General features: G+C 41.6%; 1 protein-coding gene across 1 annotated transcript in view; it reads left to right on the top strand.

The window, feature by feature from the left end:
* LOC126201928 (odorant receptor Or1-like) overlaps positions 1–27,234 on the top strand; it is a 140,582-nt gene that overhangs the window by 3,768 nt on the left and 109,580 nt on the right. Inside the window, exon 2 of the mRNA XM_049936826.1 lies at positions 13,483–13,632. Within this exon, the coding sequence (XP_049792783.1) occupies positions 13,483–13,632 (150 nt within the window). The remainder of the gene's footprint in view (positions 1–13,482; positions 13,633–27,234) is intronic.

Raw genomic sequence — 27,234 nt, 5'->3', positions numbered from 1 at the left:
CATACCTACGGCGTAATATTAAAATAATATGTAAAAATAGTATCAAGGTACATTATTTATGTGTAGATATACACCAGCCAAATGTGATTAATGGGGCAGAATACAGCCTAATTTTTTACCGTTTCACTGTAACATGAGGCAATATGTTACAATTTTACTGTAACCTGGGGCAGTTTGTTATAATTTTTGTTGCTATTTATGATGAAATACATATTCTGTATTTCGGAAGATGGCTTTGTAAAGTAAGCGAAAGTGGGTAGTTGGATGACTCTAAAAATGGTTGAACTAAAGTAATTCTCGTTTTATAACTACGTAAGGTTTAAGATAGCTGAGATAGCCAGTATCTTGTGCCGTTTCTTATTGTATATTTTTCATTGTGAAGGCTACGTCTGAAATTAAAAAAAAAGGATGGCAAACTAGTGAACAATTCCAAAACATTTGCGGTAACCTATGAAAATTTTATGAAATGTCTTATATTTATGAGACATGGTAACAGTTGTTTGGAGAAACAAATTATGGCCCCTTTAATAAACCTTTTTGAATTTGAAGGAGCTGTTTACAAACAGTTTTCTATATAATCCACTGAAACAAGTTGTAAGCATCTGCAGAAACCCCTCCTTCTCACTAGAACAGGTAAATTCCATAGTTTTCCTGCTGCAACGTTATGGCACCTTCCAGAATAATTTGTTTTACAATGCTTAAAAGGATTAGGTTCAGTAGACGTCCTGGAAAAACGTCAGAGTTTAGCAGTGAATATGAGGCCAGAGTGCCACAATTTCACTTAACATGGGGTAGATGAATTAACAGACGAGTGTGTCACTTGCATGTATGTGGAGTCCTATAGACATTAATACTAGCTGCCCAACTGGATTGAATGTGATACATGCAGAGTTCATTGCAGTTAAACAAATAATATTTAAATAATATTGCAGGGTGAAAAATTGTGGTAATGCTAAAAATAAGAACAGAGAGAAATACAAGTTTATCAATAAATGTATTTCCATTCATTTTGCAAATCATTCATTCTTGTGATGTCACAGATATTCAATCATTTTTAAGCTGTGATGATGAATCTTGTGTACACACTTCCAGTGGTCCATTACATTTTCAGACGATTATTGTATGAAACGTTTAATTTAAATATTCAATGAACAAAATAACTGTATTAAATAGAGAGAAACTATATATATATATATATATATATATATATATATATATATATATATAAAGTTGTATTAATGTTTTTAGTTAATGTGATCGACAATTGGTAGCGCTTCTTGGCAGTGTTTCATTAGGTCGATATTGTTACTACACCACTTCATTATAGGATTGATCAAAATAATAATGCACTTTTATTCTTTATAAACAGTTTTTCACGCCTTCATACATGCCCTACTTTCAAATGTTATGTTAGTAGTCATGAAATGACCTGAGTGTGCTCTGCTACATAATATACCCAGATTAAGTTACTAGAGGTGCGCAACCTATGTATGAAATGTAATGGTTAACTATTAGAACGTCAACGTCATGCGCTAAAACTTCTATATCATACGGTTGGCGCAGAGTATGTCTTCCTCTATCTCTTTTCGATAATATACCTAATTCTTACATATGAATACCGTAATACCTACTCACTAGCACATTCTTATTCAATACTCTCTTCCGCTGCTCCACGTCTTCCTCAGCCTTTACTAGAAAAGAGACGGCCTATTTGTAATATGAGAGTGGGATTTTTAAACCACTAATTCATGTAAAATGAATATACTTAAAACGCACCTACTTCTTATGTCAGAGAGATAACCAGTGCACTGTCTACATTCAGTAGCATGATGTCCAAACCTTCCACCCTTCGAACAAAACACCTGGGGATGTCTGGTGCACAGTGAACTGTGTCCCAACTAGTTGTAAAAATGGTTCAAATGGCTCTGAGCACTATGTGACTTAACTGCTGAGGTCATCAGTCACCTAGAACTTAGAAATACTTCAACCTAACTAACCTAAGGACATCACACACATCTATGCTCGAGGCAGGATTCGAGTCTGTGAATATAGCGGCCGTGCGGTTCCAGACTGTAGCGCCATGAGCCGCTCGGCCACTCCGGCCGGACCAACATGTTGTGTTGAGTATACCTAAGCGAGTGCAAACCGCCATACATTACGCTATTGTGTCTTCTAAATTTGTTTAAATAGTCGACTGAATCTTCTTTTACAAACTGAACTTTACAGCCCATTCTCCAGCCCAGATGACGAGGCATCGTCAGCAGCTCACTGTACTGACTATCTGAGAAACCAGAATGTAGCTTGTGTACATGAACCAATATTACAAATGAGCATCATATACACTACTGGCCATTAAAATTGCTACACCACGAAGATGACGTGCTACAGCCGCGAAATTTAACCGACAGGAAGACGATGCTGTGATATGCAAATGATTAGCTTTTCAGAGCATACACTCAAGGTTGGCACAGGTGGCGACACCTACAACGTGCTGACATGAGGAAAGTTTCCAACCGATTTCTCATACACAAACAGCAGTTGACCGGCGTTGCCTGGTGAAACGTTGTTGTGATGCCTCGTATACGGAGGAGAAATGCGTACCATCACGTTTCCGACTTTGATAAAGGTCGGATTGTAGCCTATCGCGATTGCGGTTTATCGTATCGCGACATTGCTGCTCGCATTGGTCGAGATCCAATGACTGTTAGCAGAATATGGAATCGGTGGGTTCAGGAGGGTAATGCGGAACGCCGTGCTGGATCTCAACGGCCTCGTATCACTAGCAGTCGAGATGACAGACATCTTATCCGCCTGGCTGTAACGCATCGTGCAGCCACGTCTCTATCCATGAGTCAACAGATGTGGACGTTTGCAGGACAACAACCCTATGCACGAACATTTCGATGACGTTTGCAGCAGCATGGACAATCAGCTCCGAAACCATGCTTGCGGTTACCCTTGACGCTGCATCTCGGACAGGAGCGCCTGCGATGGCGTACTCAACGACGAACCTGGGTACACGAATGGCAAAACGTCAATTTTTCGGATGAATCCAGGTTATGTTTGCAGCATCATGATGGTCGCATCCGTGTTTGGTGACATCGCGGTAAATGCACATTGTAAGCGTGTATTCGTCATCGCCATACTGGCGTATCACCTGGCGTGATGGTATGGGGTGCCATTGATTACACGTCTCGGTCACCTCTTGTTCGCATTAACGGCGCTTTGAACAGTGGACGTTACATTTCAGATGTGTTACGACCCGTGGCTCTACCCTTCATTCGATCCCTGCGAAACCCTACATTTCAGCAGGATAATGCACGACCGCATGTTGCAGGTCCTGTACGGGCCTTTCTGGATACAGAAAATGTTCGACTGCTGCCCTGGCCAGCACATTCTCCAGATCTCTCACCAATCGAAAACGTCTGGTCAATGGTGGCCGAGCAACTGGATCGTCACAATACGTCAGTCACTTCTCTTGATGAACTGTGGTATCGTGTTGAAGCTACATGGGCAGCTGCACCTGTACTCGCCATCCAAGCTGTGTTTGACTCAATGCCTAGGAGTATCAAGGCCGTTATTACAGACAGAGGTTGTTATTCTGGGTACTGATTTCTCAGGATCTATGCATCCAAATTGCCTGAAAATGTAATCACATGTCAGTTCAAAATGTTCAAATGTGTGTCAAATCTTATGGGACTTAACTGATAAGGTCAACAGTCCCTAAGCTTACACACTACTTAACCTAAATTATTCTAAGGACAAACACACACACCCATGCCCGAGGGAGGACTCAGGACTCGAACCTCCGCCGGGACCAGCCGACGGGAAAATCCTATGGCATTCATCATCTATCAGATATGAAGTCATTCGTAGAATAAAATTCTATTGAAGAGTTAAGACGCCTTAATCTCTTATGGTAATTATAGTTTGTCTGTAATTCTGATAATGTCTATTAGGCATATTCATAATAGTTCGTTAAGTATAGTTTATTGTTGTTTGATTTCCTTACGCACCGTGCCACTGCTGTTAAGTCTTTGTCGATTCTTTTCCTTTAAGATTAGGTGTGATATCTTGTATAATATCTTGGCAGTGTGGAGCTTGTTTCTTTCGCCTGGTTAATTTATTGCATGTGTAGGTGAACTAACGATGCCGGATGAGTGAGTAACTTACGGGTGTCGGAGGACTGTGATCCTTGACAAATATTTAAATGTTGTGGTCTTGGATAATTTTTTGACAATCGAATTTTATTAAGTGTTTTGGTTTCAATAAAAACGTGAAGTTCTGGGAACGACTGTAGGAACTGACTGGAAAGGTGGTTTTGTCCGAGTTGGTTGATTTGTGTCTGTGTGTCCCTATCAAAAAAGCACCTGGAGTTTTGTTTTGAAAACTTGAACGAGCAGTAACGTTTGTAGTGTAAGATAAAGTCTTGTGTAAGTAAATGTGAATGATGCATGAACAAGGAGATCGGATACTGTTCGAAAAATGATAAATTCTTCCAGCTATGAGGCCATAAAAAGAAAAAAAAATATCACATATTTAGCTATGATTAATTCAACAATTAAACATGTTTCCAAGCCCACGAGAGATAAACAAAGAAGGAACAACGTTGTAAATTAGAAAGGAAATAAATTATATAGATCGAGAAAAGGAACCAAAAGGAAATTATGAGCTGTAACACTGGAAGGAATGAGAATGCAGCAAGTAAACAGATCTTAAATGACAAGAAGGGATATTGTGAGCATGAGTTGTTGTATGAAACTGGATCAGGTCAAGTGATACTCGGCTTTACGGACAATATTTTGTCTATAAGGGTTCCAACTGGTTCCTTTTACAATAATCACTTTGTAATAATAAGAAATTCTCTTTAACAGGACTCAGGAGATGGTTATATGAAGGAGGGTTGATGGTAAATTTTGACAGATTTCATCTCTGTGCAACTGGGGATCAAGGAAACTGATGAAGGGGACTGGTGACCTCTCACTCTTAGGACCTGGCGGAATTATTTAAATGTGATGTAGGCTACGTTACGGAAAGTATCAGCACGGGATGTATCACGCCACAAAATTATGTAGAAAGACAATGAACCAAATGAAGCTATGACGTGTTATAAATTTCCTTTTTCAGGTATTGTGATGAGACCAGGGAATTTGAACGTGTTTTGGTTGTCATGTATAAGTGCAGAAGGTCATGGTTTTCCACCTGGGAAAGAAGAATCGTAGTGGGACTTCCCTTAGATAGACCAAGATTTCTCGTTGCACGCAGGGTATTTGTCACTAAAAGCGATAGCAGCTGAAAATAAGAAAATAGAACTGCATGTTGAATAGTTTGTTTGGCGTTGGATATGGTACTAGGAACGACACAGAAAACATCGATCGGTGGTACGATTAGGAATTGAACCACAGTCACAGTGTTTCTGCTCCTTTCCTTTCTTTTATGCCTCTTATACTTTATGTACAATGGGGAATTTTTATAACCCAAAATATCATACATGCTAATTTAGTTTTGACACTTGTTGTAGCTGCAAATAATTATGAACAGAAAAGAAAAGAATAACATCAACATAAATAGATCAACTCTGTTACGTTGAAATATATTTTAAAGATTGTCAAGTGTTAACTCTTTTCTCACTTCATTCAAAATGGTAAGGATTTGTCTTTTCCTATTATGAATAGATACTGTACTAATCCTTTAGTTATTTTCACATTACCTGTGAACATACATGTGTATACATGAATATATGGGAATTGCGCATGGAGGTGCCAAGACACATGAACACGGGTGGCAGATGAGTCAACCAGCACTGAAATGTCATGGGGCCGCGATCAAGCTGCGCATGACCGTTCATGGCATGAACTGGTGGGCTGGGCAAGGGCAGTAACCTAACAGGATTTTCTCTCGTGGTGCCAACATTGCCCCTCCAAACGCAAGAGGTCATGCACAGCTGCAATGCCTTTAAGAAGAGGGCCACTCGATAGTTTGCATGGGAATTCCTTTTCTGTCTTGAGAGGTTGCTGACCATATCAGGGCCCCACACAGTCGCTCTGAAGAAGGCCATCACCTGATCCCGAGCAGCGGGGCATTCCTCACCTGTCGGCGCCACAAAATCCGAAGGGGCAAAAGCTTTTTCCATCCCAGACTGTCTCAACTACAGAGACGCTCCGCATTAAGGGGGACTGGAGGCTTCTCCTGGCATGTTCAAAATGGTTCAAATGGCTCTGAGCACTATGGGACTCAACTTCTGAGGTCATTAGTCCCCTAGAACTTAGAACTAGTTAAACCTAACTAACCTAAGGACATCACAAACATCCATGCCCGAGGCAGGATTCGAACCTGCGACCGTAGCGGTCTTGCGGTTCCAGACTGCAGCGCCTTTAACCGCACGGCCACTTCGGCCGGCCCTGGCATGTTAACTGCCGTAGTAAACTAGCTTGCTTGCTAAGGCAAAGAGTAAAAGGATTACCCACGGTGTCTAGGCAGTGGACAAACATTCTCCACAATCCGGCGTGAACAGCATTAGGTTACGTAAGAGGCCCATTAAACTGTACCGCATTTGCTGCAGTACCGGTGTGATGCACCTGAACAACAGATGAGCAATGTTGCGACAGCGTTACCCCCAAATGACCGTTGAGGCCCTTGGTTCTCCACAGAGTAGTTGCAGAGAACATGGTCAGCTTGTTACAATTCATGCTATAGACTAAAATCCCATTTGTGCTCTGAAACAACGAACCCGTGAATGACCTTATAATGAACTTTGTTCATTTTGGGCGATTCTGCCTCCAATGAACACTAACATCTATGGATCTAAATCAGCAATTTCGTGTGATTAAACTTTTGCTAAAAATACAGCCAGGAATAAGCGCACTCTTTGTGGGAGTGTAACTGCCTAGAGAGTGGACAGATTTAGGACATAGACAACCGATCAAGTTGATTACATGATACCGCAAAAAAACAAACAACCTAATGCGATGCATTGCGAAAGTTTTCAAAATTATTTTTGCAATATACGTTCTTCTTTTATACTTGCTTTCATGTTTCTTAAGATGAAAAAGTTGCATACAGGCAAAAATTTTTGACTTGTAACCGTGTCACTGTTAAGATATTAAGTGTAATGATGCTTCCATCATGACACTGCTTTTTATGTTTTCTGATACGTATGTTTTGACGCCTTTTTTTTTTACACAGATAAGGTTTTGATGCTTCAATAGATGGTTTCAAGAATGTACTAATAATTTTTTCACGCAGTGTATTTTGTGGACAGTCCTACCATTATGTTGTGGACACAACAACAGCTAAAATTTCATAATCAGGTTTAGATAAAGGACGTTATTTGCTATTTACACATTGTTTCACGCAGAAAACTGCTTTTATGGTATGTGGAAGCAAACACTTTACTTTTAGTAACATATGTACATTAAGTAAATGTTAATAAATGTCAGTGGCACGTAAACAACAGTATAGATCTCAATCCTTCACTGATGTTTTGAGTAGATCTGTCATCTTATTGTGCATTTTGATTGTTCTTGTTATATAAGTACATTGTGAAGGATTTGTATGGAGTATATGTGAATGTTCTTGTGTATATTTTCCACTTTAAATATCGTGATTGTGTTCCCCATACGACTTATCGCTGCTTTACATATGTATTTGGTTGTACCTTGCTCATGACTGTTGTATTCTGAAGTGGCTTTGCTATATTGTATTTATATCCTGTGCCGCCAGAACATGCACGAGTGGGTGCGTGAATGTTAATGTGGTTTTCATATGGGTCACCCGTTTTTCCACACTTCTGCTTCCTGTTACAACGTCTAAATAAGACGATGGAAACGGCTGGCAATGCTCCTGTATAATTTAAAGGCAGTCAAATGGAAACGAGACATGTGGGAAAAAGTAAGTAAACTGTTATTTCAAAGGTAATCGCCGTAGGTGTTAATACATACGTCCCACTGCGAGAGAAGACGGTCAGTGCCTTCACCGAGAATTGTATATGGTTGCCTACAGAACCGTGGCTGTACCCAGGCACGCATCTCTTCGTCCAAGGCAAATCGACAGCCGCGTAATCAGGGCACCAAAAATACGGAAATCGCATGGAGAGAGATCGGGACTGTATAGAGGTATGGAGGATGTAGATGGGCTTCCCAGTGAAACATTTGCATCAACCTCGGCAACATGTGGGCGAGTCCACATTTGTTTCGGACGAAGAAGTGAACGCCTAGATTCTCAACAGCAAATGTTTTTCCATGAAGGCATTGACCATCTCGTAGCAAAGTGGAATAAATGTATTAAAATTTATGGCGATTACTGTTGAAGTAATAAACAGCTTAGTTACTTTTTTCCACCTGTTTCTCTTTAATTTGATTGCTCCTCATGGTTGGTGAGGCATCCCTGCTCGAAGGAATTTCGGGTTATAAAACGCGTAGCCGAATACTGGACCAACACGTTTCACAAGACGAGAAATAGAGTAAACCTCCATTTGCTATAAAAGAGTAATATATGAGTAACAGTGGTACGCTTATCTGCTCCTTTCTTGCTATTAATAGTAACAGAAGCTATAGCAATCTGCTAGCAACTTTCTTAAGCCCGTCAGTTTGGCAAAGGGAATACACACGGTCGACATCTTCGCCTCCGTGAACAGACATGGAGATCGCTGGCCAGAGAGTTCAAGCAGGTTTAGTTGCAGAACCTGGCGTTGGGTGACGTGTTCTGCGGTCTCAGTTGGGTTTTGGCATGATGTGTGTTTGGGAGAGATGCGTCACAAGAAAAAAACTGCTACTCTATCCACGCGGCTGGTCAGAGCAAGACCAGTCGGTTAAATTTTTTCTGCTGCAATGAGAGTGACCGCAGGGGTACGATGCTGTTGGAACGTTGAGGTTAGTTAGGGTATAAGTGATGATTTAGCAGTCTTATTAAATTTGTTTGAACAGTGCTTTACGTTATTTCCGAAGTTTTGTGCTTTTTAATTCTTTAAATGCTTCGACGTCTCTTTGCGATTTCCAAAATGTGTGGTTAGATGGGTCTTTGTTAAGTTTTGTGCATTAAAACAGGTTCTTACAATGCTTGTTCTTTGACATATTGGTTAAATAATGTTTCTCCAGTCTTTCGGATAAATAACAAATGTAATTTTCGTAGTTAGAGCAATTTCTCTTTATGATTCCTTGTACATAGTACAAGTCAGTGTTTCGTATGGATCATGGAGTCATATAAACCCCCACGTGCTTCTTTGTCTTATATATATATATATATATTTGCTTAAATATCGTTCTTTCTGCCTTCTCCATAGTTTTCGAATGTGATTTTTATAATTAAATTAACATTTCTTCGTTGCATGCACGTGGTTCAATGGTTCAAATGGCTCTGAGCACTATGGGACTCAACTGCTGTGGTCATAAGTCCCCTAGAACTTAGACTTACTTAAACCTAACTAACCTAAGGACATCACACACATCCATGTCCGAGGCAGGATTCGAACCTGCGACCGTAGCGGTCGTGCGGATCCAGACTGTAGCGCCTTTAACCGCTCGGCCACTCCGGCCGGCATGCACGTGGTACCAGACAGTGTTTCACATATCTCATATTGTCAAATAGATCCCCTCAGTGCTTTCTTCTTAACTTAAATAGATTAGGTACTGATCTAATATTATTCCCGACAATTTGTATATGTAATTTCTCAGTCATTATTGAGGTTTATTGTCGATCGACGCACGTGGTATTAGGCACGCCTTTGAATTAGGTGAGGATTTTTCGATAAGGCCCTATTATGCTTCTTTTGTGTCTGAGCTTCGTGTATATAATGCTGTAATGTCACTCCCGGCAACTTGTGAATGAAATTCATGTGATTTAATTGGATTTCCTTCGTGAGTTCAGCTATGCCGGATCATGCTAGCCAAACTAACATGTGTAGCTTACCGCCAATTCTCTTGCACGTTTTCATTATACACATGTTGTTGCTGTTGTGGTCTTCAGTCCTGAGACTGGTTTGATGCACCTCTCCATGCTACTCTATCCTGTGCAAGGTTCTTCATCTCCCAGTACTTATTGCAACCTACATCCTTATGAATCTGCTTAGTATATTCATCCCTTGGCCTCCCTCTACGATTTTTACCCTCCACGCTGCCCTGCAATGCTAAATTTCTGATACCCTGATGCCTCAGAACATGTCTTACCAACCGGTCCCTTCTTCCTGTCAAGTTGTGCCACAAACTCCTCCCCAATTCTGTTCAATACCTCCTCATTAGTTATGTGATCTACCCATCTAATCTTCAGCATTCATCTGTAGCACCACATTTCGAAGGCTTCTATTCTCTTCTTGTCCAAACTATTTATCATCCACGTTTCACTTCCATACATGGCTACACTCCATACAAATACTTTCAGAAACGACTTCCTGACACTTAAATCTATACTAGATGTTAACAAGTTTCTCTTATTCAGAAACGCTTTCCTTGCCATTGACAGTCTACATTTTATATACTCTCTACTTCGACCATCGTCAGTTATTTTGCTCCCCAAATGTCAAAACTCCTTTACTACTTTCAGTGTCTCATTTCCTAATCTAATTCCCTCAGCATCACCCGACTTAATTCGACTACATTCCATTATCCTCGTTTTGCTTTTGTTGATGTTCATCTTATATCCTGCTTTCAATACACTGTCCATTCCGTTCAACTGCTGTTCCAAGTCCTTTGCTGTCTCTGACAGAATTACAATGTCATCGGCGAACCTCAAAGTTTTTATTTCTTCTCCATGGATTTTAGTACATACTCCGAATTTTCATTTGTTTCCTTTACTGCTTGCTCAATATACAGATTGAATAACATCGGGGACAGGCTACAACCCTGTCTCACTCCCTTCCCAACCACTGCTTCCCTTTCGTGCCCCTCAACTCTTATAACTGCCATCTGGTTTCTGTACAAATTGTAAATAGCCTTTCACTCCCTGTATTTTACCATTGCCACCTTTAGAATTTGAAAGAGAGTATTCCAGTCAACACCTGTCAAAAGCTTTCTCCGAGTCTACAAATGATATAAATGTAGGTTTGCCTTTCCTTAATCTTTCTTCTAAGATAAGTCGTAAGGTCAGTATTGCCTCACGTGTTCCAACATTACTACGGAATCCAAACTGATCTTCCCCGAGGTCGGCTTCTACCAGTTTTTCCATTCGTCTGTGAAGATTTCGTGTTAGTATTTTGCAGCCATGGCTTATTAAACTGATAATTCGATAATTTTCACATCTGTCAACACCTGCTTTCTTTGGGATTGGAATTATTATATTCTTCTTGAAGTCTGAGGGTATTTCGCCTGTTTCATACATCTTGCTCACCGATGGTAGAGTTTTGTCAGGACTGGCTCTCCCAAAGCCGACAGTAGTTCTAATTGAATGTTGTCTACTCCCGGGGCCTTGTTTCGACTCAGGTCTTTCAGTGCTCTATAAAACTTTTCACGCAGTATCGTATCTCCCATTTCATCTTCATCTACATCCTCTTCCATTTCCATAATATTGTTCTCAAGTACATCGCCCTTGTATAGACCCTCTATATAGACCCTCTATAGACCCTCTATAGACCCTCTATATAGACCCTCTATATAGACCCCTCTATATAGACCCTTCTTTGCTTAGAATTGGGTTTCCATCTGAGCTCTTGATATTCATACACGTGGCTCTCTTTTCTCCAAAGGTTTCTTTAATTTTCCTGTAGGCAGTATCTATCTTACCCCTAGTGAGATAAGCCTCTACATCCTTACATTTGTCCTCTAGCCATCCCTGCGTAACTATTTTGCACTACCTGTCGATCTCAGTTTTGAGACGTTTTTATTCCTTTTTGCCTGCTTCATTTACTGCATTTTTATACTTTCTCCTTTCATCAATTAAATTCAATATTTCTTCTGTTACCCAAGGATTTCTACCAGCCCTCGTCTTTTTACCTACTTGATCCTCTGCTGCCTTCACTACTTCATCCCTCAAAGCTACCCATTCTTCTTCTAATGTCTTTCTTTCCCCCATTCCTGTCAATTGTTCCCTTATGCTCTCTCTGAAACTCTGTACAACCTCTGGTTTAGTCCGTTTATCCAGGTCCCATCTCCTTAAATTCCCACCTTTCTGCTGTTTCTTCAGTTTTAATCTGCAGTTCATAACCAATAGATTGTGGTCAGAGTCCACATCTGCCCCTAGAAATGTCTTACAATTTAAAACCTGGTTCCTAAATCTCTGTCTTACCATTATATAATCTATCTGATACCTTCTAGTATCTCCAGGATTCTTCCATGTATACAACCTTATTTTATGATTCTTGAACCAAGTGTTAACTATGATTAAGTTATGCTCTGTGCAAAATTGTAACAGACGGCTTCCTCTTTCATTTCTTACCCCCAATCCATATTCACCTACCATGTTTCCTTCTCTCCCTTTTCTTACTCTCGAATTCCAGTCTCCCATAACTATTAAATTTTCGTCTCCCTTCACTAGCTGAATAATTTCTTTTATCTCATCATACATTTCATCATCTGCAGAGCTAGTTGGCATGTAAACGTGTGCTACTGTAGTAGGCATGGGCTTCGTGCCTATCTTGGCCACAATAATGCGTTCACTATGCTGTTTGTAGTAGCTTACCCGCACTCCTATTTTTTTATTCATTATTAAACCTACTCCTGCATTACCCCTATTTGATTTTGTATTTATAACCCTGTATTCACCTGACCAAAAGTCTTGTTCCTCCTGCCACCGAACTTCACTAATTCCCACTATATCTAACTTTAACCTATCCATTTTCCTTTTTAAATTTTCTTACCTGCCTGCCCGATTAAGGGATCTGACATTCGACGCTCCGATCCGTAGAATGCCAGTTTTCTTTCTCCTGATAATGACGTCCTCTTGAGTAGCCCTCGCCCGGAGATCCGAATGGGGGACTTTGTACCTCCGGAATATTTTACCCAAGAGGACGCCATCATCATTTAACCATACAGTAAAGCTGCATGCCCTCGGGCAAAATTATAAACATACACATATACACATAGTTCAGTTAAATCAGCCATTTCCTACAGATACGTTGGACGACTGGGCATTGAACTACCTTGTCGTCATCTGGGTCCTCCTGTCCCACATAAGGGATGATTATTTTAACTGACAGTAAAAAGTATGATGTATGTCCCGATTTTCTTAACTGATCCTAATGAATAAACTGAATATGTTTAGGGACTGACCGGCTATTCTTGTACATCAGGAAGTATTATCAAAAACAGATGTTCTTTGTAGTCACCTATTAGAATAGCAGTAGAACGAACGTGTTCTTCTTGGTATCTTGCGGAGAATAGAGACCGGTTCACACTTTCCAAACGGCCTCTTGCCAAAAATGGTGAAAAAATACACACTCATTTCCCATGCCCACTTGCAAAGTTTTTTAACCCTGCTGCTGTGTGTTACAATCAGAGGTAGTGGTGTTGTTGTTGCAGGAGTGGCCTCACTTCCGCGCGTGTTCTCTGCTCGTAGGCGGTGCTCTTCATGGTACAAGGCGGCACTCTGCGGCAGACACTGAGACTGCTGGAGGACACCAGGCTACAGTTCTGCAACGGAGACAACAATGAACTGATGCGACGCCGGTACCAGACACTTTCAAACAACATTTACTACTACTGTCAGGTTAGAACAACTGCACCTGCAGCCTCACTCAAGCTGTTACTCTTTTCGTATAGCGTTTCCTGTTTGTCTACCATCAATTTTTTAAAATTGAAAGTACCCAGAGAAGCACGTACAATACTAAAAGTAATGTAGTTGATCTGGTAGTAATACTGTGTAACCTAATTAAGACATTCATGTCACAACCATGTCGCTCGCTTTTATTTTTCAATATAAGGAGTTTGAGAATAAGAGCGTTTACTGAACTGCTCGAATGACCGATAAATCATGACTGTTGTCTATTGAGGGTTTCGTATGTAAGGTGGTGTTTTATGAAATATGTTTCGAACTGACAGATCGAGTAAAATGGAAGACTAAACAAGAATTTTACAGAGGTCAAACGTATCATGTACTTTTAACTCAGTATCTGTTATAGAAGCAAGCATATTACTTGGAGTACAACGCATCAAAAATTTTTCGAGAATGAGAGCCTGTCAGATCATCGACTAAGAGTAATAGAAGTAGCGAGTCGCTTTTCACTAACTTTGAAGAAGAATGTCGGGAAGTCCCAGTCCAGTTGCCGACCGGCGAGGCCGAGCGGTTCTAGGCGCTATAGTCTGGAACCGCGCGACCGCTACGGTCGCAGGTTCGAATCACGCCTCGGGCATGGATGTGCGCGATGTCCTTAGGTTAGTTAGGTTTAAGTAGTTCTAAGTTCTAGGGGACTAATGACCTCAGAAGTTAAGTCCCATAGTGCTCAGAGCCATTTGAATCATTTTTTCCAGTCCAGTTACGACAATGTAAGACGCAGATGAGCTGATTCAACAGCTTGCAAAAACTCTCATGGAGATATGTCCTATGTGAGAGAGAGAAGTTCCTATGGGACCAAACTGCTGAGGCTATCGGTCCCTAGGCTTACAGAGTACTTAATCTAACTTAAACTAACTTACGCTATGGACAAAACACACACTCTCATGCCCGAGGGAGGACTCGAACCTCCGACGGCCGGAGCTGCGCGAACCGTGGCAATGCGCCCTAGACCTCGCGGCTATACCGCGCGGCATGTCCTATGGGACCCGCCCTCTGGGATTTTGCTGCAACGCCGAAACCCCACATTAAAGAAGATGCAACTGTGTGCTGAGAAAGACAGAATACGGGGCATAACACAATGTAGTCGCTTGTCAGTCACGTTCAGCCGATCTAACGCCATGCGATGTTTTCCTTTGGGGCTTCATCAAGGATCGTGTGTACGTGCCGCCGCTACCAGCAGACCTCCCTGAATTAAGAAACCGGATTGAAGCAGCTGTTGTTACAATCACTGAAGACACATCAATGTTCGGGAAGAACTCGGCTATATGCTTGATGTGTGCCGTGTGACAAATAGTGCTCACACTGAACATTTATAAGGTTCTTGGTGAAACTGTTTGAGTTGCTCTTTCATTTGATATATCATTTCTAACTGTAAGGTTAATATAATAAATATTATAACGCGTTAAAACCCCGATATTAATTTATAAACACCCTGTGTATACGTATTTCCGACATGACTCTCAACAACTTAGTCTACTTCAGCTGCGCTTCATGAATACATCTGCACTGTAAAATCGGCCTGGCATTCCATGCAACTATATCATGTATGTGTATTACCTATATGTGAATTGATTGTCACCAAACGAACTGTATTAGTGCAGCTTTAATAGGGCTGGTTTGAAAATGAACTTGCTAGTTCGAAATTAGTCGCCAGCATAAGAAAACTCATCTGTGATGGAATTAAAATAAAGAATAAAGAATTTATAGGAATATATGTATCACAACGGCCAACTAATAGTGGCGGTGTATTTATTGCCGTAAAGAACTCCATATTATCTAGTGACGATTTGATAAATTCAGAGCCTGAATTAATCTGGGTGAGGATAAGCATGAAAGAGGCTCTAAATTGTAATAACATGTTTTTATATGCCACCCGAGAAGTAGAGACGGAACGCTTCAACAAAACTTGAAATTTTATTAAAAAATTATTAATTTTGCTGATAGTTTCTATTTATTGATTTTGCATTGGCAATTGATCCGCTTGGGTTGTTTTATATGTTGTTTGAGCAGTTGAGTCTATTGCAAACATTGAATACAAACAGAAGTTAATCTGATTGCGTGATTTCCAAGAATGTGTACTGAATCGCTTAATAAAGCAAACCGCATTCTACCCAAGTTCCCTTCAAAAATCGTCACATCCTATTTCATATTTTGCTATGCTGCTCTCCCGGTCGTTGGTCGCTTCACGTTTACAGGATGCGGAATCGCTGTCTCTGCTAGCAGAATCCGTGAGGAGCGGCCGACACACAGATGTTGCTGCAGACGCGTAGTGTCGTATGTGACATTGCGCGCTGTCGTGTGCACCCAAGTCATAAGACAAGCTGAAGTGAACAAATATTAACACCCCTTTCAACATTGCGAGCAAGTTTCCTGATATACTGTTGGAATAATAGAAGGATACTTCATTTTGCGAACTATAGAACGATGGTTATGTGAATACAACTGGCGCTAGAGTTAGGGATTCGTATGTTATTGTTCTACAAGTTTTTCCCAAAAAAATACTTCAAGCAGACATTTGGGTAACCAGATCGAGAGCATAACATCCTAGGACAGGTTACTAGCACAGAAAAACGTTTCGAAGCATCTAACATAGAGCAAGGAACTATTGACCATAACGTAATTATAACATCAGTGACTACAGATGTTACAAGGAATGTTCAGGAAGGCAGAAAAATATTTATGATTAGCAGAAGCAACAGGAAACTTCATTGAAAAACGGCTTGCTACCACTACTTCTTTCAGCTTATAAAATGGCACTCTCATTCTCGAAAGATTAGTGTTGCTTTGGTACTCTAAGCTATACGCCTGATTTTCTAAAACATTCCAAGTTAAACGTACATAAAACATTTTTACCCTCTGTTACATTTTTCGTAGGTAGAGTATCCGAGCAGGCAACATCAAATATTCCGCTCTGAGGACGAATATGTGGCGGATGATAAAATTCAAAATTGTACAGCGCGCCTTAGACTCATATGTGTCTAGCAACGTTTTAAGAGATCGAAAACAGCCACAATGGTTCAGTAAAAGAGTCAGAAAATCGCTACGAAAGGAAAAAGAGTTTCATCACAGATTTTAGCGAAGCCAAAGTCTAGTTGTCACACAAAAGGTGAAAGACGCCAAAATGAGAGCAAGAAGAGCTGTCAGGGAAACATTTAACCGACCCGAGTAAAAATCCTGAGATTTTGGTCATGCATAAAGTCAATAAGCTAATGGAAATCAGCTATTCAGTTGCTCAGTCACCATGCTGGTAACAAAATGGAAGATGAAATAGAAAAGACGAAATACCGAATTCAGTGTTCTAAAATAGTATCACCTGTAGAAATTGCAATACGTTTCCTCCTAGAAACAGATGATAAGTGATAAGTGATCGTACAATCAAAAAACCGAACTAAAATCACTGAACAGTTTAAGGCTACTCTGGTTTAGATAGCGGTGAGATTCTATATCAGTTACATAAAAGAAGTTGTTCCCTCTCCTACAGCTGCTTATCGTAGCTCATGCTAGTAAGGGAGGCTATCAACGGCTGGAAGAAAGCATAGGTCATTCTTGTTTACATACTGAGCCATCATGTAGATGCACTTAATAACAGATCAACGCCCATGAGCCCACACATAATGACCTGCTTAGCAGTGTGCTGACCCACGTGTGGAACGCAATACAGCAGTGATACTGCATGGCGTGATTTCGACAAGTCCTAGGTAGGTTTCCAGAGATATGTCGCACCAGTCGCCTAAGCACGTGTCATGCCATTTTAGTAAATTAAGAGCGGTGGTTTGTCGAAACGGAGCCCGAAACCATCCCAGACGTATTCCACTGAGTAAAGATTATGATCTATTGGCCAAGACATCAGCATGAATAGTCTATCATGTTCTCTAAACCACAGTACCATGACTGTGGCCCGACACAGAGATTATCTTGCTCGAAGAATCCCTCAGCATCAGGGAAGAAATCAAGTATGTAGAGATGCAGTTGATCCACAACAATGTTAACATAGACTACAGCTTTCAGGCAGCAGTCGAAGATTGAGACCCCGTGACAGTGATAGCAGCAATGTCAAGGGTATGTCGTTATCTTTACCACAGCCTCAAGCTTGGCCCAGTTGTCCTATGACGAACGGCTGGCCCCAGGGTGGGGGTGGGGGGGGGGAGGTGTAAATACAGCTGTTAGGAAGCTAATTATGTGGAAGAGGGAGTGCTGCCACATTCTTCCTTGACACGGGAGCTTCTTGATGGGCGATCATTGTCGAAGGACTTGGTCATTGCCTTGCGGAAGTACGTCGGAGAGCACAGGCAGCTTGATACTGAGGGTGCTGTGTTGGCATTAGTGGTAGACACTGGTGCTCAATGTATGGAATGTGCTGCAGGTACAGACACTGTTTGATTCATTATTTCTATTAGGTAATACAATGTATGATGTTTCACTAAGAACTCATAACTGTATCAATAAAAATCTTTTAATCTTGCAAATGCTGTTTCACAACCTGGAGATAGTTGAATTTTCACTCTCTTCTTTAACAACTGTGTGACGCTTTTTACGACTTCAGTGAATTTCAGAATGAAAGTTCTATAAAAATTAACTTGACTGCAATTCCTTTTCTGTGGTGGGTGTCGAGATGTTTCTCATGGCTTTAACAAGTCGTGAGCATGTGCAAACGCAATACTTACTGCTACTCCGCCGGATTAGCTGAGTGGTAACGTGCTCGCCTCCCATGCAAGCGGGCCTGGGTTCGATTCCCTGCCGGGTTGGAGATTTTCTCTGCTCGTGAACTGGGTGTTATGGTATCCTCATGATCATTTCATCGTCACCTACACGTATGTCGCCCAATGTGGCGTCACCTGAAATAAGATTTGCAACCTGGCGACCGATCTTCCCCGTCCTCCTGATTAACAATGCCACACGATTTTCTCTGCTCGTGAACTGGGTGTTATGGTGTACTCATGATCATTTCATCGTCACCGACACGTATGTCGCCCAATGTGGCGTAACATGAAATAAGATTTGCAACCTGGCGACCGAACTTCCCCGGCCTCCTGATTAACAATGCCACACGATCATTTCATTTTTACTGACTGATAATAATGCCCAAGAAATGAACTTCTCGGAATACGAAATGGCAGTTTTACAAGCTGAGTGTTAGTTGTGCTGCATGTACGTGATAAAATGCACCACTGTAGTGTACAGTCTCCTGGATAACTGTTGGGAGCACAATAATATCGTCTAAGTATATTATACATTTCTTTGATTTTAATCCTCTAAGGCCACGTCTAATAGGTGTTGCAAGGTTGCTGGCACGTTTTTTAACCCAAGTGGGAGGCGTTTTTAATCCAAGTGGGAGGCGACCGTAGTGGTAGCGACCATACAGAACTGTTTATGCATTTTTCAGTCGATCTTCGTCCACCTGCGTAGCTGGGTGGTAACGTGCTCGCCTCCCATACAAGCGGGCCTGGGTTCGATTCCCGGCCGGATTGGAGATTTTCTCCGCTCCGGGCTGGGTGTTGTGTCGTCCTCATCATCATTTAATCCTCAGCACCGACGCTCAGATTGCCCAATCTGGCGTCGAATGAAATAAGACTTACACTTGGCGGCAGAAATTCCTGGAATAGGGGCCTACAGGCCAATGATGCCATACGCTCATTTCATTTCCGTTTCAGTCGATTTTAATTCTACTCCTAACTGATGATTAACACTTCATAGATCAATTGTTATAAATTTATAACATTGGCCTAAATTGTCTAAGGTCTCTGTTTTATTAGTTGAGGGGTAGGTCTCTGTGACTGTCCATTGGTTCAAATGCTGGTACTCACTATGAAGCCTACATATTTTACTGCCACTTACTTTTGGTACATCCCCTCATGAAGTTATCGATTTACATGATATTCCATTATAGGCTGTAAATGTTGTAGAACTAGGTAAGGTTTCGTATACTCAGGCGGTTCATTTGCAGTGGGAAAACTATGTTGAGTTGCAGTTATTTAAATGTTCTGGGATATTATGCCGTGGTTGAATGGATTTTACCTTAAAACCCAACGTTTCGTCTCCATCTGCAGAGGAGTATTCAATGGGGATTGTAGCATTTGTGAATGTCCGATGCACACCTGGCTAGCTAGCGAGCCAGGATATGAATCAGGCATTCAAAGAAGCTATGAAGCCCTTGAAAATATCCTCCACAGATCGGGACGAAAGACTGAATTTCAATGTGAAATCCATTCGACTACAGCATAATGGCCGGAAACATTTTACTAACTGTGACGTCTTTGGCCACGAAAGTTTACATTTTACAATATGTTGAGTTAGTGCCGTGACAGGCAGTGGTCTAGGAGGAGTAAATAACTCAGTTTTTTCTTCTAACGAACTCCCCATGTTCTCCTCACCACATCACTGGAAATGTGTTACTTTCCCTTCAGCACAGCTAGACTGACAGACTGTCCTGGTGTCATGTAGATTGTTTTTAAATCTCTGTTCAATTCATCCTCGTCCAGTACTTCTAAGTTGACTGTCAGAACACTGTGTGGTAGTTTTACTTGTTTGGAACTAAAGCTATCTAGATTGGTGGGCACAACACGGCTTCAAAAATGGTTCAAATCACTCTGAGCACTATGGGACTTAACATCTAAGGTCATCAGTCCCCTAGAACTTAGAACTACTTAAACCCAACTAACCTAAGGACATCACACTCATCCATGCCCGAGGCAGGATTCGAACCTGCGACCGTAACGGTCGCGCGGTTCCAGACTGTAGCGCCTAGAATCGCTCGGCCACTCTGGCCGGCCAAACACGGCTTCTGCTGACTTCTTGTGCACAAGACATACTATGTCGTATAAAACAGTGTGCTTGATCCAGTACTTGTTATCTGTCAAGAGCTCAGCCACAGACAAAGAATTAACCAGAAAATTTGTTACTACATCTAACCAGATCACTTTACACATATATTTTGGTATCATATCCAGTAAGTTGATGTCAATGGACTGCGTACACAGTTCATATGACCAACCCTGGCACTGGGGCGATCCTTGTGACAGTGTGTTCTGGCCATAAAACCGAGATGAAATGATATTCCATTCAGCTCTGCTATACAACATTCTAAGTCAACTTTTGCAAGATGTTCAATCAAGAAATCTAAACCAAATATGTCTTCATAGCTACTGATGACTGTAGGGATTACTTCTACTCCCCACCCTCCCCCTCTCCCCCTGTCTCCCCCTCCCCCCACCTATCTGGAATCCAAAACTGAGTGAATTAAAATTTCCCACACTTACCCTGTTTAACCCCCAACATGATAGATTCAGTTTTACACTACCAAGTACGCTCCTACTTGACGAGGATACTTGTGACCCCATATCTATAAGATTGCACAATTTTCCTTTCACAGACCTGGTCAGAAAAAAGTCTGCCACTGATTCCGGCAGAGATGCCCTATGCTTGCTCTTACTGGGAGTGTTGTACTGTGGCATTATCGGCCCCTGCCTCATTTAATGGAGCCACACAAGTTCCAACCTGTGACCAACTTTCCAGTTCCTACGAACGCTTGTTCCTACAATTTTGTTCAGGGTGCCCTAACTGCTTACTTGTTTGACATTGTTGTTTACCACAGTGACCTGGATGAACACATTTACAGTAAATAATACCTCTATTCAATATTAATTTCGTTTCCCAGGGCCGGCCGCGGTGGCCACGCGGTTCTGGCGCTGCAGTCCGGAACCGCGGGACTGCTACGGTCGCAGGTTCGAATCCTGCCTCGGGCATGGGTGTCTGTGATGTCCTTAGGTTAGTTAGGTTTAAGTAGTTCTACGTTCTAGGGGACTTATGACCTAAGATGTTGAGTCCCATAGTGCTCAGAGCCATTTGAACCATTTTTTTCGTTTCCCAGGGGTCTGGTGACAATATCAACTTCTGTTAATGCTGTTGCAGAGGCTACTGCTTCAGAAATCCACGAGTGCCTAAGTGACATATGAGAGGTAGTTTTTGCAAAAATGAATCAAGTGCTGTCTAGTAGGTTGCATGTAATATGGCCTTATTGGAGCTGTCTTCCTTAGTCAGGTCATATGTGGTAATATTAATCTTCCTAACGTGGTCTACAAAGATTTCCACTAATTCTCCCTCCTTCTTAGCACTCTGTTACGCTGCTCACGGCAGTACCTTCTTGCATTTTCCCTCTTATTCTCTGGTAGAGAATAAATCACCATGCTAAGCCATCCAGAACCCAATCACATTTGGTGGCAGAACTAACTTCTGAAGACCTGGATGTATGGCCAATGTACAGACAACAGAGGCTACCCTACAATATAAGTAAGTACCGACTGTAGTTTTTTCCTATCCTTCCTTCAGCTAATTTACCGAAAAAAATGGTTACCAGAAAACGGTGTTAGCATCAAGGACAGTCTATGTTGCCCGTACATACGAATCTTCAGTAGTTAATTCTGTCACCAAATGTGATGGAGTGTTGGGATGGCCTTGCGTGGCGTTTGAATGTTTCAAATGGCTCTGAGCACTATGGGACTTAACATCTGAGGTCATCAGTCCCTTAGAACTTAGAACTACTTAAACCTAACTAACCTAAGGACATCACACACATCCATGCCCGAGGCAGGATTCCAACCTGCGACCGTAGCGGTCACGCGCTTCCAGACTGTAGCGCCTAGAACCGCACGGCCACACCGGCCGGCGTGGCGATTGATTCTCTACTGCAAATGGGTGTGAGTACAGCAGAAGGATGCAGGCCTTGGATATCAATGCATTTTATTTTGATCTCTGAAACCTAGTAAGTGCAAAATATACCCCACCACAGCGTCTTCTGACGCAGCTGCCGTCCTTACCAGCAGTAGCACATACTGAGTGGCTACTGGTGCTGCATCAGGGCCTGTGGATGCCTCGTGTGACTGAGACCATAGAAGACACGACTGCGGCGTCTACTGTTGTCCTGCGGAAGTTGACCAAGTGACGGTACGGCGAGCCTGCGCCCAAACTCTGCATCAGAGGGTGGATGGCTATGGCTGGCTTCCTCAGGGCCCAGCGCTGTAGGGTTCGAGAGAGCTTACTTGAAGCCCTGGAACATGGGAAGGTGGCTTGGACCTGGCGAGTAGGACAGCGATGGTGGCAGAGTGTAGGCTGGGTGGTCAGGCAGTAGTCGAGTGTTCGAGACCCAGTGAAGGTGTAGACCGCTGCGTCATAGGTACGTCATCATCTTCATAGCAGCGACTGACAAAACTGTGTTGACATGGATTGTTGGCTGCGGCGGACAGTGCCTGAACCGTGCATTGCGACTACAGGCACTGTTTGATTCATTACAGTATTATGTTCATTTGAAACAGTATGTTTGGTTTCATTACGTGACGCCTACTCTTTTGAAACAGTTCCTCTGTGCTGAATATTGAAGTATAAATTGCTACAGTCAGGAGCTTATAACTAAATATCTTGTTTAAATTATTTTTTATGTGTATATGTTTTCAATAAGATAATGATGTGCTAATGCCGTTTTGGTAGTGAGTCTGTCTTGGCTTCACGTCTTCTGCATTCAAAGCAATTTCACGCAGAAGTATTGTGTCAAAGACTGTGTTGACATTCAGTGTCGTTTCATAGCGGTCAGTGGTTATATTTGTGTATAAAATGTTGCACTGTGCTCGGTTGAACAGTGTCCTAACTAATGATTAGGCAGTAGAAGTACCTGGTCGATGGCATTCGTTATTGAGTTATAAGCCTACTTGGAGGCTGACTTTATTCGAAAGCATGTTCCTGTTCTGCATAATTTATTTTGTAAACACGCTATCGGCATAGACATCTCTTAGTAGATCGGACTCTGTAATCTGATAGTTAGATGACGTTTCCTGGAGCTGTTCCGCTACATGTATCGGTTGTAAGGCTAGGGAACTGTGTTCTAATGTTCGAACGTAATGCGATCACCACCATCGCACATTGTAATTGTTCCCTGGTAAAAGAGTATGAGAAATTATTCCAAATTCCTGAACCTGCAAATCTGGAACGAAAATCCAAAGATTTGTTGAATCAGATACGAGGCAAAAATGGAGTTCAAAGTAGAAATAATGGGGGAAAAGACATGACAAATTATCTGGTACTTTATGTAAAAAACTTAAAAGTCAGAGTTGTAGTAGAGACTCTAGAAAATAGGTTGATAATGAAAGTTAAAGTCGGTCCTAATGTTTCAGCAGTTTCTTTTTAGCCAGTTACTGGGGTTGTTTACAATCTACGAGTAGAATGGAATCTTATAAAAATATGGGAGAGGGGTGGAAAGATTTGAAAGAGTTGAAAGATGAAATGGAATTTGGGCTAAAAGATATTACATTACATTTATCGTTTTCTATGGATCCCTTGGAGAGGAGTCTCTGGAATGTCGAACGAGTCAAAGATTTTTTTAAGGAAACTATGAACAAATTAGAAAAGAGTGAACAAACCACTGAAATACTGAATTTTAATTTGTAAGAAAAATATGAGAATAAAAATTAGCCTATTAGAGGAAACATTGATAAAGAATTGTCATATTTTGAAATTGAAGTAAATGAAGTAGTTGAAGGGATAAAGTGGGCATCAGGACAGCCAGTCAGAATTATAAATTTCATTAAAAGGAAGAAAATAAATCCTGTGTATTACTTAAAAGCCCCTGTTTCTCTACAGCAGAAAGAAAGAGAATGGAGTCAAGATTTTTTTTGAACATCTAATCCCTTGTGGAGGGAAAACGCAAGAATTGGGGTACACTACGACAGAGGTGATTAGGGAACTCGAGTAAGAAAGTTCAGTGCATTGAGTAGCAATGAGGTCACAAGAAGTAGCTGTAACGGAGAACTATTTATCCAACACTGAGTTTAATCCAAGGGGAACATATATTACAACTTTTATTAATGAGTTACGAGGCTGATTCATAATATTTTTTATTTGTATTAGGGGTTGAAAATCCATGAAGTCAAGATCACACACGATGATCTCTTTTTACAAAATAACAATCTCTGTTACAAAAGATACAAATAGTGATTGTGTCATTTTCTAAGATGTAGCGCCTAACGCCCTTCTTTTATGACCATCGTTCAATTACATTGGCCACGAACGATGAAAAGCTGTTTTTAATTCTATCATCTATGGATGTTGTCATTTTAAGAAAGATTTTAAGGATATGTGAAGCTGTAATGGTACAAAAACTAATCAAGAATGTTTTATGATTTCAAGATGGCTAGATTGTTAGTCGAAGCTAGAAATCAATCCAAATGAAGAAGATTTGACGTGGGATCTTGACTTTGTGGGGTTTCAATCCCAAATATAAATAAAAAAAAGACAACAATTCACTTATCTCCTGATTAACAATGTCAACAAACTTGATTCATAAAAGACTAATAAAATAAACTTCGAGAAACAAGGACTCTATTGAAGTTACAGAAGAGCAAATGTACCAGAGACGTATGCAAGTTCTTAAAAATCTGTGAAAGGTTTTTAAGGGAGTACTGATATGAGGAGAAACAGGACGTAATTTTTTTTACTCTTTTACTTGTTGTCGGAACAATAATATCAGAAAGTACGTAAGTACTAGCGAAGTCGTTATCAAAACAGCAATTAATAGTCTGTGTAGGAATCAATAGTCGAATCCAGTAGAGAGCAGTGAGCTTGCATTAGCGTGTTACAAGGATGTGTCAACTGTCTTCACTTGAACGATCTGTGTGTGGATGATGAGCTGACGCGAACGTCAGTAATGGAAATTCTTAACTTGTAGTTTAAGATTGATTTACGTCTTGTTCTTATGTGTGGTTGCCATTACCCCTAGAAAATGTAGTGGAACCTAGTGCTGCTAACTCAGTAGCTATTTTGGTATATTTTAGTTATTGTTTTTAGTCATAAAGTGATGTGGCCATCGTAGAGTGAGATATCACTCACTTCTGTTGTCAAGTTCTTTATATTTGCGTTCGCAGAGCTAGCAGTATGTTGGTAGAACGTCCTTGCAATTTCTCGACATCGTTCTTTCAGTCGCCGTGCGTCAGCTAGTAGGTGCAGTTCTCACTATGAATAGTCCAGAGGAAGGTAGGGTGCCAGTCTCAAAAGTCCTGTTCCGAATTCTTTGCAGCTGTATGATGGTGGGTTCCGGCAGCATTGCCCCAAGCAAATGTTGCATACTTGACGAGAACATCAGTAATGGGAATTCTTAACTTGTAGTTTAAGATTGATTTACGTCTTGTTCTTATGTGTGGTTGCCATTACCCCTAGAAAATGTAGTGGAACCTAGTGCTGCTAACTCAGTAGCTATTTTGGTATATTTTAGTTATTGTTTTTAGTCATAAAGTGATGTGGCCATCGTAGAGTGAGATATCACTCACTTCTGTTGTCAAGTTCTTTATATTTGCGTTCGCAGAGCTAGCAGTATGTTGGTAGAACGTCCTTGCAATTTCTCGACATCGTTCTTTCAGTCGCCGTGCGTCAGCTAGTAGGTGCAGTTCTCACTATGAATAGTCCAGAGGAAGGTAGGGTGCCAGTCTCAAAAGTCCTGTTCCGAATTCTTTGCAGCTGTATGATGGTGGGTTCCGGCAGCATTGCCCCAAGCAAATATTGCATACTTGACGAGAGGGTTGAGGCATTTGTAGACAGTGATACCGAAATGGGTGAGCATCTCACAATGTGGATTAGGGACTGGATATAGGTCTCTGAGTCGTCCAAGGGCCATTCCTCATACTTCTATTACGTATTGACGCCACGTTAGATGTCTGTTCAGCGTGACGCCAAGGTATCAGGCAGGTGACACCGTGTTTACGGGTGTTATTCTGACGGCGACGAGAGGCAGAGCTGCTGTGCCCGTCCAGTTAATAATGATGATGGCCTGTGTCTTGTTTGGTTTGAAAGCTAGCCTCCATTTTGTCACCCAGACGCTGAGTTGATTTGTCGTCGTCTGAAGTCACCGTCGCAGTATTTGTGCATTGAGGCCCTTAGTGCACAAGCATGTGTCATCAGCGGACAAGGTCAGCTTCGCCCATGCTTTTGTGGACATATCTGCTGTATAGAAAGTATAGAGGATCGTGCCAAGCACCGATCCTTGCTGTACACTGGAGGTGACGGGACGATATGTTGACTCACCGTCGGCAGCAGGTACGTAGAAAGTACGTCAGTTCACATAGTTGGGCACTAGTCTCGCTCAGCGTGGGCTCAGCGTGTTAGTAGCTTGTACACAAATTCGTCATGCCACACGGAGTCCAAAGAGTTCGTGGTAGTCGAAGGCCTCCATTGCAACCTCCGCCAAACACAGTAGCCGGTTATAGAATACCCTTTTTGAAACCCGAACTGGACGACTGGTAAAATGTTTTCTGCTTCCATATGATCGAGAAGGCGTCGCAGGAAGAAACGCTCGAGTATCATGGACACTCCACGGAGTAGGCTTATCAGTCGAGAATTTTTCGGGGAGCGGTTTTCTATTCCAGGCTTGAGGAAGGCCACGATCTCTGTGTGCTTCCGCAGTTCAGGGAAGTTGTCAGTTGTCATCACTGCGTTGAAAACGGCCGTCAAGTGGTCAAGACCCGGCGGTAGCAGGGGAGAAGCATGGTGTTGCAGATGAGG

This window comes from Schistocerca nitens, chromosome 1 (genome assembly GCF_023898315.1).
Source record: "Schistocerca nitens isolate TAMUIC-IGC-003100 chromosome 1, iqSchNite1.1, whole genome shotgun sequence".
In the NCBI taxonomy this organism is placed as follows: Eukaryota; Metazoa; Arthropoda; class Insecta; order Orthoptera; family Acrididae; genus Schistocerca; species Schistocerca nitens.
This window is presented reverse-complemented; position numbering and strand designations above follow the sequence as displayed.